This window comes from Aulonocara sp. 'chitande type north' Nkhata Bay, linkage group LG3, assembly GCF_057382095.1.
Source record: "Aulonocara sp. 'chitande type north' Nkhata Bay isolate Kocher_YH1m ecotype deep benthic linkage group LG3, A_spYH_male_GT1.1, whole genome shotgun sequence".
Classification (NCBI taxonomy): domain Eukaryota; kingdom Metazoa; phylum Chordata; class Actinopteri; order Cichliformes; family Cichlidae; genus Aulonocara; species Aulonocara sp. 'chitande type north' Nkhata Bay.
Genome location: NC_141346.1, coordinates 74,363,498 through 74,382,632, shown reverse-complemented (window position 1 = coordinate 74,382,632; position 19,135 = coordinate 74,363,498). Strand labels below are relative to the sequence as shown.

General features: G+C 42.2%; 3 protein-coding genes across 3 annotated transcripts in view; 2 read left to right on the top strand and 1 right to left on the bottom strand.

The window, feature by feature from the left end:
- LOC147337014 (uncharacterized) overlaps nucleotides 1–1,090 on the top strand; it is a 31,842-nt gene extending 30,752 nt beyond the window's left edge. Inside the window, exon 4 of the mRNA XM_086265831.1 lies at nucleotides 1,077–1,090. Within this exon, the coding sequence (XP_086121957.1) occupies nucleotides 1,077–1,090 (14 nt within the window). The remainder of the gene's footprint in view (nucleotides 1–1,076) is intronic.
- Nucleotides 1–19,135, bottom strand: part of LOC147337001 (protein NLRC3-like) — a 618,167-nt gene that overhangs the window by 160,603 nt on the left and 438,429 nt on the right. The gene's annotated exons all lie outside the window — the stretch shown is intronic.
- The window catches only part of LOC147337013 (protein NLRC3-like), a 504,309-nt gene that overhangs the window by 462,557 nt on the left and 22,617 nt on the right, over nucleotides 1–19,135 (top strand). The gene's annotated exons all lie outside the window — the stretch shown is intronic.

Below are 19,135 nucleotides of genomic sequence, written 5' to 3'. Positions count from 1 at the left end.
AGCTGTGACCAGTGTGACAAGAGCTTCAGGAATCTCAGTTCATACTCTGAACACAAACGATCCCACGTTACTAATAAACTGTTTCACTGTTACCAATGTGCCCAAACATTCACCTCATTGTCTGCTCTGTGCAAACATCAGCGCGATCACTCAGGGCTGAAATCACTCCCATCACTGGATCACAGTGAATCTGAAGACACAGAAAGATCCTCTGGTTTCTGTGTCAGACTCAAAAAGCTTGAGATCAGGCTCCACAGAGTTCAGATAGAATCATTTAAACTTGTGTTGAACTGAACTGGTTGCTGGGCTGAACTTCTACATAATACAGATCTACATGGGATCTTCTTTTGTTTTTTACTGAGTCAGTTTTGTCCTTTTTTTCTCTGTCCTGGTTTTGCTTGTCTGTAAATGATTGAAACTCAGTCAAATAGTTCATTGTTCTCCAGCAAAACGTTTTGGAAACTCATGTTTAACCTTTAAAACTCTGACATGTTTTAGCACACAAGGCTTCATCGGGGAGTTCACTCATGATTGGACCATGAGAATAAAGGTTTTTAGTGGTTTTATTATAAAGGTTTTATTATTATATAACAATGTTAATAATAATATCAATAACATTGAGGCACATTGTGTGGAGGAGGTTCAGTCATATCCTGATCATCCAGACAGATTTGATGGTTTTTATCCTCACCTGCTGTGTAGAAATGGTCTGACTGGTCGCTGTTACTGGGAGGTCGAGTGGAGAGGAAGAGTTTATATATCAGTGAGTTACAGAAGCATCAGAAGGAAAGGAGGCAGAGACTGTGTGTTTGGAAACAATGATCAGTCCTGGAGTCTGAGCTGCTCTGATGATGGTCCTCGTTCTGTCAGGCACAATAACAGACTAACATCCATATCCTCCTCCTCCTCCTCCTCCTCTGTCTCTAACAGAGCAGCAGTGTATGTGGACTGCCCTGCTGGCACTCTGTCCTTCTACAGAGTCTCCTCTGACACTCTGATCCACCTCCACACCTTCAACACCACATTCACTCAAACTCTTTATCCTGGGTTTAGAGTCTGGTTTCCTGGTGCCTCAGTGTCCCTGTGCTGAGTGGAGTGTACAGAGTGTCTCCTGTTACAGAAACACTCTGACTGTTGAACAGATAGTTCAGTCTGTACATGTCTGTCTCTTTCACTCACAAACACGTTTTCAGATTCATGGATTCAATCAGTTGATGTTTGAAACTCTTCTAAATGATTCCTTGTAAACTTCTTCAGTCACAAACAAACAGGAAGTGATGTCACATGTGTTCCTGTCCACACAGCAGAATGAGTCTATTGCTGACAGTGATGTACAAACAGAGTGAGCATTTCTGAGGCCCAAAATAAACTGAGTAGTTCACTGAATGAACAATGGACTGTGAGCTCAGTTCCTTCATCATTAGTATGGATTATATATGTATATGTATTATATTAGTATCATATATATCAGGTGCTGCTGCTTTCAGTCATTGTGCAAATGTGCTGTTTGTAAGCTTGTAAAGCTGCAGTCAGCTGAGACTGAAGAAGTCACCTGATCAGTGAGCAAACGTTTCTGAAAACGTCCAGATGAACAGAATCAACCTTTTGGGATCAGCCAGCAATGCAGCATCATTGTTGTTCAGCTTCAGAGGTTTGCAGGAATGAACTGATGACCAGAAACAGCTGCAAAGTCCAAGAAAATACCAGCTGGAGTTCAGCTGCATTTGAAGAAGTCAAAGAAAAGTAAGGATGGCAAAGGGCGACGTTTTCTTCCAAAGAGCTGCAAACATGGTCGACGCCTCATTAGAAGAATCATCTGGACATTTGTGAGGAACTCTAACCAAGAAAGCAACGTCACACAGATCCAACAGACAGTTTCCATGACTGCAAGTGTTGAGTGGAAAAATGCTACATTGCATTATTGCATCCTCTCACCACAGGAGGCGCTGTTGGCACCACTGATTGCTGATCAGCTGTTCTCTGATGATCTGATTGATACTGTGAATAACGGGACTCACTGAACTCTGTGACACAGTGAAGATTACAGAGTTGAACTTCAACATCTGACTGACGTCACACAGACAGAAGGATGAACCAGTGAGGCACATGTTGAAAACACGCAGTTCTTTGAATCTTTGGGCTGAAGGAAGGACAATACTCGGTGTATCAATGCTCAATCAACAATCATTTATTTCCATACAATTCAACAGTCAGAGCATTACAACGTCCGGACGGGAGAGATGCTACCAGAGGGTCAGGCACATGTCTCAAAATGGTGACGGGTTGCTCAGCTTTTTATAGTCTCTAGTGGCCCCCAGCTAGTCGTAAAAGCCAAAACATCACATTTTTTCTCTGTTACAGCGCCTAAGTTATGACCTCGGCAGTTGTTTCTCTGCTTTCTGTAAGGTGGGGGTGTGGAATGTGGTCTATCTATCTCCCCTGTCTTTAGACACACAGTCTCCTGCTTACAACCTTCTCTTCATGATTCAACAATTAAGCATGTCAAGAAAACAGTGTCACACATTCCCAGCAGATCAAGGATACAGAGTGATGCACCTTTATCTAATAAACTAATATGTGAATATGTTCTGTTAACTCAAAAGTATAATGAGAACTAAACTACATACAGATCACACACTCTATTTTAAAGGGTATAATATGATCTACAACAATATCATAATTCAACTATTTTGATTACATCTATAAGGTAACATATAATAACAGAATAATATCACAATACCCTCTTTTGATCTCTCATTAAAGAGATCACTAATAACAAGCACTTCAGCGTTGCAAGGTCCAGGTTTTCTTGATCCTGAGGCCCTCTGTCCCCCTTTAACGGGTGGACCATATGGGGGATGACCTCTGTGTTCACGCAGTTCAGATGCAAACAAAGTTAGATTTACAACCATAACAGCAGTTACAGATGACACTCCCATCACTCCCCATTTTAATGCCCCCTTATACCTTTCAAATGTACTTAGACTAGAACCTCTGTCTAAGGAGCTTTTAACCTTTATTTTTATTGCTGCAGCTACCAGTGTCTTCCAGTTGGGTGATTCTCAGCTTCTTTCTTCGACCTCCGGGGTTAGACCACCCTTTAGTCATTGCACAGTTCTGGGGATTATTCCGCCCCGATTTCAAACAAGGATCTGTGTGTTTTGGGTTCACCGGCGTGTCCCCCTTTTTGCCAAGAGCCTCTCGAACCTCGTTGGTCTGGTGTTCCTGGTTTTCGCCAACCCCTTCATGGTTATTGCTGTGTTTGTGGGATCCATCTTCTCCAGGAGCCCAAACGTCATGACACTTGACCCCAGTTGCTGTCTCGGCAGTCCCTACATCTGTCTCTGCTGTGAAGGGTCCTCACATCTCCGTGTCCCCGTCTGGTGTCTGTTCCTTTCTCTGCAAGAGACAGAAAACCAAAACACCTCTCTCCCTAGCCTTGATAATCTAATATTGTTATCCATTGTTGTTCTAATGATTCAAATTTGGTTTAAAATATTATGTTCAGGACCTATTCTAATCATAATCTATGTGTGTGTAAAAGAAATCAAAAATTAGTGAACCCTTTCTAAGTCTAACACATTATAAGCTTAAGTTTTACCATAGCTAAATTATTAAACACAGAAATAACGTCATAAGATGTTCATAAAACCATTGTTTGATGTTCGGAGTCAACTCCCCCTTTTTGACACACTCCCATGTGTCAATTCATTGGAGCTAGACACTTAAAAGAGAAGGTTAGTGACATCATATCTGGTAACTGGTCCATCCAGAGCTGTAACATTTTGAAATGTACATACAACAAGCCAAACCACACCCTGGTCACACCAACCCTTTTCTGCCCCGAAGATGTCCAATGCCATCCTAGTATGGACTGTCAAAAGTGGCTTTAACGCTGACTATCCTGACAATCCATTTTATAACGTTTCCTGGTCAGATTTGCCAATCTCTGCACCAGGGTTTTAAACTTTTCGCCATTTCCATTAGTTGTTATTTTTATTTAGTTTCGACTCCAGATTTTCAATTTTTACCAGTTGTAATTAGTTTTTACCAATTCTTTGCTAGTTTAGTGTAGTTTTTATTTTCTGAAAATCCTTAGTTTCAATTTAGTTTTATTTGTGTTTTGCAAAAATTAAGTGTAACAAAATCCCAGTCCCACCATATCAGTCATGCTCTTCTGGTTATCCTTGGGTGTTGAGACTAATAACTATTAACTCTTGCCGCACCGTGTGGTCCTAATTTTGGTTCAAGTGAATTGATAACCTTTTGAAGGCGATTGTTTCACACCTTTATTTAGATGTCCCAGTCCTGTTGTCTCGGGATACATCACGCTGCCTTATCTGGGGTTAGCTGTTTTCTGGGGATGCGGGTTGAGTGGGTGAGCTCTTCAAGGAGGGGGAGTGTGCTCCCCCTGATGAGGTCTTCTAGGTAAGCTAGGTTAACCTTCTTGTGTGAGCTTTTCAAGTGCACTTTAAGGTTAGTGGGACTTTTAGTTTTATAAATGTCCCTCATGACCCCCTGATGACCCAGTATTTCATTTTTGCACACTGTAGTACACATTTTAGTTTTTGCTTGTAGCTCGCATACTCTACTTGCCACTCCTCTCAGTCCTGATGTTTCTTAGAGAGGGCAACAGTACCTTTAAAATTATATCACACGTGTGGGGGTGTGGCCTTGCCAATTGTTTTGCCCACCTTTTCAAAATGGCTGGCGTGCCCACAAGCACATTTCATGGAAAAAGAAAGGTAAGCTTGATATTTACATTTAAAATGTTTTGTTAAACTCAGATTTTTATTTTATTCTTTTTTGCAAGTACCCCTCCTCGGTGGCGAGAAACTGTTGGTGTGGTCAAGTGGGTGCTCTAGAAACAAACGCTCAGGACAGAACAGTTATCAGTCATGTACTTCCTACAAATTTTGCATATGTTTTATTCCATATTGATCCTCTGAGTGTAATGGTACATTTTAATTTGAATTTATCCAAACTAAACACAATATTTTCTTTATTTACTTTGCTCTTGTTCTTTTGCAGTACCACATCCTATCAAATGTCCCTGTCGATTATATTCTACATTTAATAACTTACTATTTCAAGTGAGAACCTAATTCACGTGGACCAATGTTTATTATTGCATATCTCTATTCTGAATGTGGCCAGTCATTCATAGGTATTGTTCAGATCAAAACACAGCTACTATAGCACAGTTTTCTTAATGCAAACATCAGTAACTCAAAATCAAAATCAGCAACCACAGTGTTAAGTCTGCAGTTCATACTTATGTGAAGCTAGAGTCTCCTCCTCCAGTCTCTCTTATCCTCCTGCTCCTGAAAAAACAAAACAAAACAAAGCGAAGCATCCACCCTTCTCTTGTCGGCTGGGTGAATTGTTTATGAATTGTTTATTGGCATTTACTAATCCTAAAGTGGGTGCAGTCCTTGTCTCAGTATCAAGTCAGTCAAAACTTTTAGTCGTCAGTCCATCACAGTCCATTCGCATGCATACCTCCATACACATTCATACCAGATGTTGCTGATAATGGAGTCTCACGCGCAACCTATTCGAGCCTCCATCACCAGCAAGTTGACGTCATCATTTTAAAGGAAAACAATTCCTTGTTGTTTTTTTTGGGCCGGATTGACTCGGTGCAATCCTTTTAGATCAGTGTTCCCTATAAGTGAATTTCTCCCAAGCCAATTACAATCATGGAGAAACACACTTTGCAACTGTTTTTGTAAGAATATTTCATAGCGCTTTAAATTTCAATCTTTCAGGCCTTGTTTAAAGAGCCGATTGTTAAATCATGAACTCACAAAATATCAACATATCACCACCGGTGGATCACACCTCTCAGATGTTTTTTCTCCAGTGCACTGTAACAAAAACGAAAACAGACATAACCAACAAAATACTACTAAAATAACACAAACTAGGGCCCGTTGCAGACATGTCCAAGCATAAAACTATCCCTCTCTCGCTTACGAGAAAGAACACAAGCCAAAGCTCACTGATAAAATCAAGCTAGCGCTAAGCAAAACCAAACAATCAACCAGAAATTCACAGGAACATTTTGCTTCCTGTCGGGACAATATTGTGTGGGAATGAGAAGCTCAGGTGCCGTAACACCTTTTGTTCCTCCTTGAATTAAAACTCAATCACAGAAAATGCCGTACTCCAACCTAACCTTACACTATTAATTCATCAGTTTCACTCTGTGCCACTGTTCCTCATCAGGGCTGTGTGAAGCACAGCAAAGAATTCAGTCAAGGCCTTGAGCCATAAACAGACATCACGCACAGACATTGTTTTCATAACCAAACCGTTTTAGAGCTTATTCCTAAAATCTACATAAATGCCCTCTGGGTAACATATAACACATTCTAAGTATTTAATGGTAATCAATGGCTCCTCATAAAAATTATGCATTGGGATGTTTGTGTGCAGCATTTTGCATATCAGCATAAGCAAAGCATTCTTCATTGCATCAGCGTGTATGTGTGTGTGTGTATGTGGATCACTTCTCAGTGAATCAGCATTCCAACGTGTGTGTGTGTGTATGTGTGTGTGTGTCATTTCTCACTCACTCAACGAGTGCACGTGTTCATGTGTGTATTTCACTTCATTCTGAATCTGTGTGTTTGGAGACGTGTGTGTGTGTGTGTGTCTGTGTTCATCACTTTCCTGTTCTGGTGTTCTGGGTAAACCACGGCCTGAAGCATGCCCTGGGGTCCTGCCCCCCCCTCCTTTTTCAGTTTGTTTGCGACCATTGCTGCTGCTGCTCAAAATTCAGTCCGTCCTGGTTCTGACCCCAATTGGGGCAGTCCTTTCTCCAGTGTCGATGTTCACCGCAGGTGAAACCTGCATCTTCTTCTGTGTTTTTGTCCATTCTGAGGTGCCTTCTGACCTCAGTTACTCCTCCTGTCTCGGTCACGCCCTTTTTCGCCACCCGATCATCCGTGTTGGTCCATCACTGTCCTGCACAGTGTGAATGCAAAGTTATCAAGGTCAGCATTCTTTCGCTCGGCCTTACTTTTCATTCGGGCTTGGCGGGCGTCTCGTCACAGCTCTGTCAGCTGACGCAGTCTGGGAATTTTTCCCCCGTGTAGTGAAACGGGCCTTAGGTTTAGTGCTCTCCGTCTCGGCTGCATGAGATCACATTCCTGCAGGTCTGTTGACATTCTCAGGTCGTTGTTGTGGGTCCAGCTGTTGCAGCATTTGGTCAGTGTCACGTATGGGGGAGAGCAGGAGTCCAGTCAGCCTCGGCTTTCAGGGCCGGCAAAGCAGCCTGTAATTAAATATGTATAGAAAAAACAAAAACAAAACAAAACAAAAACAAACAAAAAACAAAAACAAACGAACAGGAAAATGTTGTTGTGTTGGCTGTGTTATTCAGAGGGGAGGCAATGGGGCCAGGCCCTGTGTCAGCCTTCTCTCCCCCTTTTTTTGTTTTTTGTCTCCCGATATAATCAACTCCTAACCCACCAAGTTGACAGGACAACACCGGTATATGTTAAAATTCTTAAGATCATGTTTAAAAGCCCAAAAAAGGAACTTTCTTTCATTCAGTAATCACTTTTATTAATCAATCAACAGAAAACATGTCACAATTTGAATCTTTTAACCACTAAATTTGTTGTGTCTTGCCTGGTTGGTTAGACCAGTGTTCCTTTTTTTTTTTTCTTTTTTAGTTAAATTGTTGTCCTGCAACCCAGAGGGTTTCTTTGTCAGTAATGTATAGACTTCATCATTTAAGTATGTTAATTTTTCTTTAACCTTGCTGGAAAATCTTCACGTGTTCATGAGTGTAAGCTGTTTCTTCATTGCGTGTATGTGCATTTGTATAAAAGCAGGTTAATTTTATCTTTTCTCAAACTAGGCGTTACCTTAAAAGGAGCCTTTCTCTCAGATTTCTCTGCTTGTGTGTGTTTTTGTTTCACCTTTTTGTTGTGATGCTCCGGACGCCTTCCCAACCTCCACAAGTCCGTTGGCCCCAATTTTATGTGTTAAAACTTCTCTTAATTTCTCCTCTAATTCTCTCCTCGCTGCTGTCTTTTTCACAGCTGCTGATTCGTGCTGGGTGTGGTTCCCATTACCTATAATTTTGCTTCGGCCGCTGTGCTTGTGGGGGCAGTTGGTCCAGGTCCGCAGCTTCCTGTATTAACACACTAAGAGATTTATTTAATTTCATTTTCATCACTGTTAAACAGATGAGCAGGCAACCCGCCTACCTTGACAGCGTAAACTGTACGCCAGTCTCCCAACACATTCCTCTCTCTACTCCTCCATAATTCTCCACTGCACACCTCTTACTATCTCTCCTTTTTATTTTTATTACACCACAGAGTAATACACCCAATTATGCCCGTCTATCTCTATGTGGCTCCAAATTCCCTCTTTATTTAATTTCACACTCGTCAGGGGACAGGCACACAACAATTTCAACCACTGAAACGAGGAATTCAACCTTTTTATATTTCTTTACTAATCTAGACTCAACGTTTGTTCGCAAAATGTGTCTTGTTCTAGTCCGGAAATAAATGTGAACCCGTGATTACACGGCCGTTCCAGTGTTATTTCCGTAGCTATGCGGGGGCCCTCACCTCCCCAAGTCACCACCTCGGCACCCGGACAACGCCGGTCCTGGCCACGCGTCCACGGACAGGAGGGTCGCCACTCCTAGGGCAAAGTTCCACAGGTACACTAGGCATCAACCTTTGATCCTAAAATGTGTATTTGCTCTAATGTCCTCCTAATCAAACACATTAACCGTCACTGTCACTGTGTTCACGCTTCACACTCCACACAAAACACACTCAGAGCGCGCCTCACTCACACTCTCACTCAGTGCGCGCTTCACCCACAAGACAGCACCCAGAGCGCGCCTCGCAGCTTCACACACACTCTCTCACCCAGAGCGCGCCTCGCAGCTTCACACACACTCTCTCACCCAGAGCGCGCTTCACACTCACACACAACACTTTTCCTCAGCGGGAATTTTACACAGAAACCTCTGAGCTCAACTATTAGATCTTCTTAAAGCACACTGCACCATAGACCAAAATACCCTTTTCTCTGCGATTATGACCGCCACCACGGGGCAAAGTCGCATCATAAAAGTGATGCTTGCATCCCCGAAGTTATACCTGACATCATAAACCAGGTGTTGCTCTGTACTTAAATTTTTACTTTGTATTATGGCCGCAGCCCTTTATACTCGACTGACGCCACAAACCACCGTCAAAACCTCTATCTAATGTACTAAAATTAGCACCAACCACTACTGCACTTCACGGCCGCACCACCGGAACACGCCGTATCATAAACCAAACCTACGGACGTGTTTCGCTCTCGCGTTGCCAGCGTCCAACTGCACCGTGAAGCCAGCATCTGCTTGTCCTTAAATCAACTTCTATTTCATAGCCGGCAAAAGCCAGGACATCACTGACACCATAAACAAAATAAACAAACCTCGACTTCAATGTACTGAACTAATGGCCGCGTCTTCAGAATAAATTCTAATGTATTATTGCTACAGAAGCCAGTATTAGACAAAATTAAATGTGGAAGGTAAAGTGGCTGCATCTAGTCCAACGTAGTATGTTATTAGTATCTCGGTAGAAGCAGATTACTGCAATCTAGACCAACGTAGTATGTTATTAGTATCTCGGTAGAAGCAGTTTATTTAACACACTGGAATTCAGCCTCAACTTATGTTGTTAGTATCTTGCGCCAAAAACCAGACACCGACAAATTTACTGTGAAAATACATGTGACTCAGCGAACAGATTAATTTGGAAAGCCCAATATGCACATTTGGTATTTATAATACAACAGGCTGTGCTTACCTTTTTATTTTTGGACCGGTCCTCTGTTCACCTCGCCTCACGATCTCACCAAAGGTCAAATCTGCACCTCCTCAGCACACCAAAGATCCGGGTCACACGGCACCAAGTTGTTGAAAACACGCAGTTCTTTGAATCTTTGGGCTGAAGGAAGGACAATACTCGGTGTATCAATGCTCAATCAACAATCATTTATTTCCATACAATTCAACAGTCAGAGCATTACAACGTCCGGACGGGAGAGATGCTACCAGAGGGTCAGGCACATGTCTCAAAATGGTGACGGGTTGCTCAGCTTTTTATAGTCTCTAGTGGCCCCCAGCTAGTCGTAAAAGCCAAAACATCACATTTTTTCTCTGTTACAGCGCCTAAGTTATGACCTCGGCAGTTGTTTCTCTGCTTTCTGTAAGGTGGGGGTGTGGAATGTGGTCTATCTATCTCCCCTGTCTTTAGACACACAGTCTCCTGCTTACAACCTTCTCTTCATGATTCAACAATTAAGCATGTCAAGAAAACAGTGTCACACATTCCCAGCAGATCAAGGATACAGAGTGATGCACCTTTATCTAATAAACTAATATGTGAATATGTTCTGTTAACTCAAAAGTATAATGAGAACTAAACTACATACAGATCACACACTCTATATTAAAGGGTATAATGTGATCTACAGCAGTATTCTAATTCAACTACTTTGATTACATATATAAGGTAACATATAATAACAGAATAATATCACACACAGAACACAGTTACTGGAGATACTGGATCAGCTCCATGTGAACCTCTGATGGAGAAGCTGCTGAGCCAGAGAAACATCAGGACATGACAGCAGCTGCACTTATCTAACAACATGTAGCAGAGCTGATCTATGTTAGAGGATCTATCACAGCAGCTGAAGCCAAAGTCCAACACTGGATACCAGCTGAGCCTGTGCTGAGTGTAGTGTTACAGGAAAAGGGCAGAAACACTGGTAGCTCCCAGTGATGCTGACTGGGGCACAGAGCTGAATGATGCAGCATCAGGACACTGTTTCAGTCTGACTGACAGAGAAACCTGTAGCTGTATCTACATGTGAGGCAGAGGCCACACAAGCAGCTTTCTATGTTTCACAGTGACTGAGATCTTCAGTGGGGGTGGACATGCTCCTGTACAGACCTCTGAGGAGAACCAAGGTGCAGTCAAAGAGTCCAGTCTGTCCTCACAGATGTGAACATGTGCTTTCATCAGGTCTGCTGTCAGCTAGCAGGCTCACATCAGAATCACTGTTCCTGAAAAACACAGTCTGTGTGACATTATCAGTCAGCTGATGGTCCCAGATCTGAATGGTTTCTGTCTCTACTGAGGAAGTCAGAGAATATCACTGAGGTGTGGATCAGGTCTGAGTGAGCTGTGGAGGGACAGCTTTAAACAGTCCACAGGTCTCACGTCCTGCTCAGTCTGGTAGCAGATACCTCGTATTGTTCCAGATGTGCTGACATCAGCAGCAGCACAGCTGTGTGATACCATGAATCTCAGTTATTGATCCAACACACAGTAAATACAAAGATCAGGATTTCTGAGAGTAATCATTATGAGTCTGAACACATGATCACTGAATGTTAGTCTCCACAATAATAAGCTAACACAAGCAAACACAGCTTTCAGCTCTTATTTTGAAACTGGCTTATTTAGAGAGCTGTGATGTGAGCGTGCCTGGCTCTGAGGCACTTGGGTCAGCCTCTGTTGTTTAGAAGTGTTACAGACTGTGAATGACACAGACCTGTCAGTTTCCATGTTTGTCTGTAACACAGCTCAGGGCTCCATGCTGAACGCATCCATCCAGTGTTATTGATCCAGGACTGATACCAGCATTGGGATCAATACTACAACACACAATCACATGTGTCCACGTGATGTGTTTGACCAGCTTTATTCATTAATGATCAATCAGCTTATTTACTGCATCTGAGTCCAGCTTCATTTAAATGATCCAACCATGAAAATGACATCAGTCCTACAGAAGCACTTCATGCTAACAGGAAGTCATTGATTAAGGTGGAATAACACAGAGACACAACCACTCACAGCTAACCTGACCCCACTAACTGCATGTGTTTGGACTGTGGGAGGAAGCCGGAGTACCGGAGAGGACGCACACAAACACGGGAGAACATGAAGCTCTGAAACAAAGATGGTGGATTTGACCTCAGGACCAGGTGGGGTTACGGGGGCCATGACCCCCCAATAATAGATCCAGCTACACTGAAACTGTCAATTTCATTTACTTTTCCTGTTTTAAAGCTATCAGGCTGCTTTGTGGCTCACTCAATACTAAACTAAGATACTTTCAGTGTGAATCATTTGCAGGAACACAGGCAGGATTTAAGGTGCAGAACTTTACAGTCTCTGTCTCAAAGTTGGTCTAAACATGCTAACAGCTCTTTGTTTTTTTCAGTTTTCACTGGTTTGATGTAATGAAAGAAATTTTAAAGAAGCAGACGATTGTTGTTATTTTAGTTCTATAGTTTCATAAATCGTGGTGTGGATCTAAGTCAACATTCAACATAAATAAGATAATACAGCACTTTGATGGTTACCTTTGTATTTTCCCAGCAGTGCTCAGGTTGGTTCTCGGCTACATTTACATACAGATGTTAATGTGTTCAGCAGCTGGACTCATCTGAGGAAGGAACATTGGAAAGGTGCTCAGTGCACAACTGCATCACTGATTTTATGTAAGACCCTGTGTTTTATTGTATTTATATATTTGTAACATTTGACTCAAACACTTTTGGGAAGGATGAAAATGTTTTCAGGAGGAAGTTTTTCCTTCTGTCCGACTGCAGTACACACAACACTGCGTCTCCCCCCATTATCACACTTCCTCAGGCTGGTGATGAGCGCCCCCTGGTGTCAGTGTTGATGACGTCATGCACAGTGAAACATAAACAGTGTCTGTTAATAAAAAATCATGTGTCCATTCTCATGTTTGCATCATGTTACTGTAAAATCATCAGCTGTTTCTGAACCTTCTTCATTGTTTGACTCATTCCAACAGCTGTGAGCTGTGATGGAGTCAGAGCAGCTTCATCACTGATGTTCAGGTGAAGCTGAACTTAATAAACTGTAGAAATGATCAGGATTCAGGTTGGATGTGTAAAACACTTCTGTGTGAGGTCGCAGTGCTTCATATGTGTGTGTGGGCTGAAGCACACACGTGTGAGTCCTCAGAGGTTTCACACACATCACTGCACACACTTATAATCCTAGTTTAAGCTTGTGGATCATATCGGACACATCAGCAGCTCTTTGGAGACAAAGATTTGAGATTTGAGATGAGTCATAGTCTTTCTATCCATGGTAGCTTCCACTGCTGAGGCTCGGGAAACATGAAGAGGATAATTAAGAGCAAGCATCAGCTCTGTCTCATCTAACTACACAGTATTATGATCATGCACTTATGTCTCAAACTAAGACACAATGAGACAAAATGAGTTCTGTGAGTCTTTAGATTATCAGTAAATTCTGGTGACAGTTTGACGCTCAGTGGAGCCATTTTTGGTTTGTGATGAGTGTTTTGTGAGCTTCTGTTTTGTGAATCGCTCTTTGTAATTTAGAAGATCGTGCAGAAATGTGCGCGCCCTTATCTGAGAGGACACGGAGAGAGTGTCGCAGACTCGAGGTGAGGAGATAAACCTCGGAGCTGGATGGCCTGCACGTTACCCATGTGCATCTTTTCAGTGACATCAAGTGAACCCATAATAAGCATTTCTATGTCTTAGACATCATGTCCATTTCTAATGAGAGATTATTTTTAAATGAGGGAAACCTGGTCTAACAACACGCTTACAACAGAGCTAAAGGTTCACCACAGTGAGACGGTGGGACTCTGATAAGAACTGAAACACTGTGTATGAACAGCTGAGACAAAACTATATATAAACACTCATTTATTCCAGTTTAGTTTACAATGATTTTAAAGTAATGTGGAACGATTCATGTTCATGAGCTGTTACAAACACAACTATTGATTTGTCTATATATGGTCGGACTACAAGGCTCGTGTTGAGGCTCTTGGAATAATGTGTGAATTACAGCAAGAAATGATGGTTTTCCATTTTACCAAAGTGGAATAAAATCACCACAGCAAAGAAATCATGTTATTGTCTGCAGCTAAAATATATGGTGAACATGGTTTTATAATAATGTGCAAACACAACCTCACTCTGCTCTATACGAGGAGCCAACCACAGCTGTCCGGGTCTTCATCCACCACCTCCACCATCTTTGCTCATCATCATTCACTTAATTGCTGATTGGTTTAAATCAAACTCCATTACAGGTTCAACTCCATTATATAACAGCATGTTGACTTTGGATCTGGTGTGCAGTGCCACCTTAAAAGATGAGGAAACTAAGAGATTACAAAAAAAGAAGTGGAGGAGTTAAAGAGCTGCAGCAGATTAACAGTTTCTGACAGTCATGTGTTAGAAATAGGACGATTAGATGAGCTGAGGGATCCATCTACTGCTCAGTGAAGCCTCATCAGAAACAGTCTCAGTGGAAGGATGGCTCTATTGTTAAGGAAGGACACAGGCAGAAAGACTGGCGTCTGTCACACAGGAACTGGACTGAAAATCAGCTGAAATTCCTTTCACAATAAATCCACAAATAAACAAAATAAAACATAGAAAAGTGTTTAAACCCACATTTCCATAAAGCTGTCAATAGGAAATGTTCCAGTAAACATGTCTGTGTTTCTGCTGTTTTCCTTTCATGCGTCCACAGCTGACAGGTAACCCTATTGGAGTCGCCATAGTGACGGGTGGCGTCTCAGCTTCAGCGTGTTGATGGGCACAGCCATGGTTACCACAGCTGGAGTTGGTATACGGCGAGCTGTGAGAGGACAGAGATGGAGAACGCACATTTAACTCTTTAACAGGAGATACGTTACGACTAACAGACGACTGCTGTCTACATGATGTCTTTGCAGCCCTTATGCTACATGTTACACAACTTTTCTTCATGCCAACAAGACTGAGGTGCCACATAGTCGACACATACAGCTGATTATGATGCATGTTTTACTATTGCTATGTTCACATCATCTGCTTGGCTTTATTACTGAAAGCCTGGAGATCCTCTGACGTGTGCATGGCTGATGTGAAGTATGATTAGTCCTACATGACATCAACAACAGAGGCAATGAAAGCTTTGTTGTTAACAGGTTGTAGGTAAAGTCAAATGTCTACTTCTACACTTGTGTTGGGTAAAGTTCTTCTCACTGCAGCAGATTTATATCTGTGCTTTCACAGGGCGTGATGTGGAGCTCAGCGCTGAGGTGCAGGTCTCCTTGGAGACGGCATCCTGGCTGAAATATTATCATGCTTCCAAAACATTTCAGCTTTTATTTTGAAAGAAACAAGACTTGAAAACGAATCCCCTTCTTCCTCTTTGTCTTTGTTCTTCAGAGGAGTGTCACCTGGACAAACTCAGGGCTGTTCTAGAGCCTTTGTTATTATTTGACTCCATAGAAATAAAACTGAATGGAATCAAACAAAAACTCCCAAACAGCTAAAACACTTTGCTTTATTCTCTTTTTTAACAAATACGTTGAAGTCCATCCATAACAACACAGCTGAGATCTCCTTTGTAATCAAGTGTTTACATCCTTTGTACAGATCTGCATACAAAACAATCATTTACGTCCCACAGAAGTCTAGTTACACGTAACTCTACAAGAACTGGTGAATGACAGAAACATGAGACACATGATCACAGGTGATAACAAAAAGAGAAAGAATTCATGTGTTAGTGATGTTTTTCAGCCCTGATGGCTCATGTTGGAGAAACAAGCTGAGGTACGTGGAAAGTTCACACACACAAGTGGGCGTGAGCGCACACACACAGAGAAACACAACTGAAGCATCTGTTTGCTGTTTCTGCTTTCATCATCTCTGCTGCTGTGTCAGGCTGGGGTCTCTCAGTGACGTGGTTGAGGTGAAGTATGACGAGTATCCCTGATTCAGTCCATCGAGACAAAGGGCAAAGAAAGCTGTTGTTAACAAACTCTATGGTGATGTGGCATTTAGCTCTGACTCTACGCTCTGCTGAATCCTTTGAACCTGCTGATCAGTAAAGCTCTACGTGCTGCAGCAGATTGACCTCATCTGTGTTCACAGGTGTGGACCTCAGCGCTGAGGTGCAGGAGACTTTCATTCAGTTCTCCCTGCAAACAGCATCCAGCCTGGAAATACTGTCATCTTTCCCACAAATGGTGCTCTTATCTCAGAGAAGAAGTCTGATGTAAATAACTGCAATCAACAGTGATGTTCTGCACAGATCACTTTTCCATTTTGCTCTCTAGATGAGTCCCAGCTGCCTGACCTTGTGTCCAGGTGATCGTCTCACTGAGGAGCTTTTGTTCTGAAAATCTCACGTCCATCACCTGTTTCCTTTTTACTATCTCTGCTCTTTCTTTATTCACAATGCTCATAATATCACACAATTATATTCATCACCTGCATGTTTTTATCCAGCTGCTGTTAGAACCAAACAAATAAAAAGGATGAAAAGCCTGAAATCCTTTGATTTATTACATTTGAAACAAATATGAGAGCATCCCTAACAGCACAGCTGAGACCTTTGTTTTAATCAAGCCTTTGTATCGACACACTTGTAAAGATTCATATACAAAACATAATAGAATAAATCAATATAAAATACACATAATCACAAAAATGCAGCCATGTTGTGAGTTTGCATGTAAAACATGCATGTTTCCCTTTGTACAGGCAGATTTACAGCAGACAAAGCAACACGCTGATCGACTTTGACCGCTGCAAAAACAAAATACCCACCAAGTCTGAAGTCAATCAGAGGAACTGTTGACAGACTGACAGACAAACAGATGCTTGATTCATTAGTGCGATTAAATGTTCTTCTTTAGCAGCATCACTTCATGTGTTTGTGTTCCAGGAATAAAGGTCTGTTTAAACTGGACGTCTCCTCAGCATCACTCGTGCTGTCATGGTTTCAAAGCTGTGCAGAAAGAATCTGAGGGATGATACAGAGGTGACCAAAGTTACAAACATCCAGCTGTGCTGCAAATGTTTGCAGAGCTCCAAACTCTTTGGCTTTCTGCAGAGCAAGTATGGAAGAAGCACCTGAGCTAACTTCAGTTTATGAGGAAAAATGCTGCTTCCCAAAGTTTCCTACAAGTATCCAGTTTATATTTAGAGAAGCGAAGGCTCTTTATCCTGACAACTACTCCCTGGTGGATCCCTGTCCTGTGACAGCAGCAAAGACTGTGTATCAGTATCATCAAAGCCACTTCAATAACCAGTGTTTAAAGCTCTCTAGCAGATGGACTTCAGTGGCAGCAGCCTCTGTCTGCTGTGTACAGAAGGTTCTCTGATGAAGCACACAGCAGATGCTGCACTACAACAGCAGCAGCAGCTCAGCTTCAGTTTGCTTCGACGCCCTTTTTGACCTGTGAAACAGCAGAAAATGAAACATTTCAACACCCGTTTGTTAGCGTGAGCTATTCTGCTGTTTTTCATCATTTCACAGGTGAAATAAAATCACATTTACTTCCTGTAGGAGTGATCGTGTCCAGCCTGACTGAGACCATGTGCTCCATCCTGCACAGGTAATAAACCTCTGACATGAAGGGCTGTCAAGTAGTTTTAGACAAATGGGGGTAAAAGAGACGTTAAAAGCTTAAAGAGAAACTACATTTTCTAAGAACTGTCTGACGTTCACCTCTCACACAGTGGATACGATTCTGCCGCTGCAGGAATAATCTTTGTGCTTATGAAACTGTCCATGTGTTTGCAGAAAATGTCACATGTTCAAAGCCATCCCAGCACCTGGGGTTTGTATAAGTGCAGCTGCTGGTGGGGAGATAGTCTCACTCTTCTATATAAAGAGTCAGCAGGCAGCAGATCTTCATCTGTGATCTCCTCCATCATCACGTCTTCACTCTTCAGCAGCTATGGCTTCACTTCGTGCCCTTCTGGGAGTGGTGCTGTGCTCCTCATGGTTTCTGCTTCTGCCTCAGGCCGACTTTGATTTACAGAGTCATCCATAATATTTTTTATTTTTTATTTTACTGCCCATCTATTTTCATACAAATGTCTCCGTCTTATGGAAAAGGGGTGGAGCTTATCCAACGAGGACAGGCAGGGCCCCCCCAGACAGTTTAGCAGTCTATACAGGAGGCCGACCTTTGCAACATGTACTTCTATAATGACTTCACCATTTAGGTTATTTGGTTATGTTTCACCCTGGATTTTGTGTGATAATATTTATTTTGTCCACTGATTTAAAAACAACAAACTATATGAATATAAAACAGAGTGAACAACAAAACATCAGCTTTGGAAACTTTGATGTAAAATTCTGCAATTGTTTTCTCAGATATAGCATAAATCAAACTAACATACATCAGTGTGTTATTAATGTGCACACACACACACACACACACACACACACACACACACACACACACACACACACACACACACACACACACACACGTGTTACAATAAACAGCTCTTATGCTTCTGTATGATTCTCAGTGCTTTCCATTTGCGTGTCCACAGGTTGCTGTAAGTGGTGCTTGACTGCAGTTTGCTCTCATTTCAAGTGGTTTGCTGTCACAAAGCCAACAGGAAGTCCGGCCATGGTTGAGCCAACTGAAGATGGGTTGAAGGTGGCGTCCTCGTTCCCTCTGTGAGCGCGAGAGGACAGACAAAGCAAACACCGTTTGGACAGCATTAAAATATTTACACTGATGATTAATGTTGTGTCTTTGCACCTGTAGCGATACATGTTGGAAAATGGAGACTTTAGCCACCAAGACTGACGTGCCTGGAAACTTCCCTGTGAGTACGCCCACAAAGACAGGAAACAGTTTAGCCACCGCGGTTAATCCTCCATCATCATCATCCAGTATTTTTCACATCTTTTCTTCTGCTGTTTCCCTTGTTGTCAGTCACGGGTTTGTGACTGAAATGCGTGTGGTCGACGGGAAGTCTGACGAGTACGGCCTGAATCATTCCATCAACACCGGACGGAGTGAAACCTTTGTTGAAAACAGATTATATGGTAACGTTGCATTTAGCTTCAGTAAACTGTGAAGTTACAGCAGCAGATTTACATCACGTGGCTTCACAGGAAGTAGTCTGGACCTCAGCGCTGAGGTTCAAGCAGCTCTGCTTGCAGACGGCATCCTTCCTGAAAATGTTCTTCATCTTCCTAAAACCAGAACTTTTACATTGGTGCTGAAGTTCTATATAAAAACAGCCTGA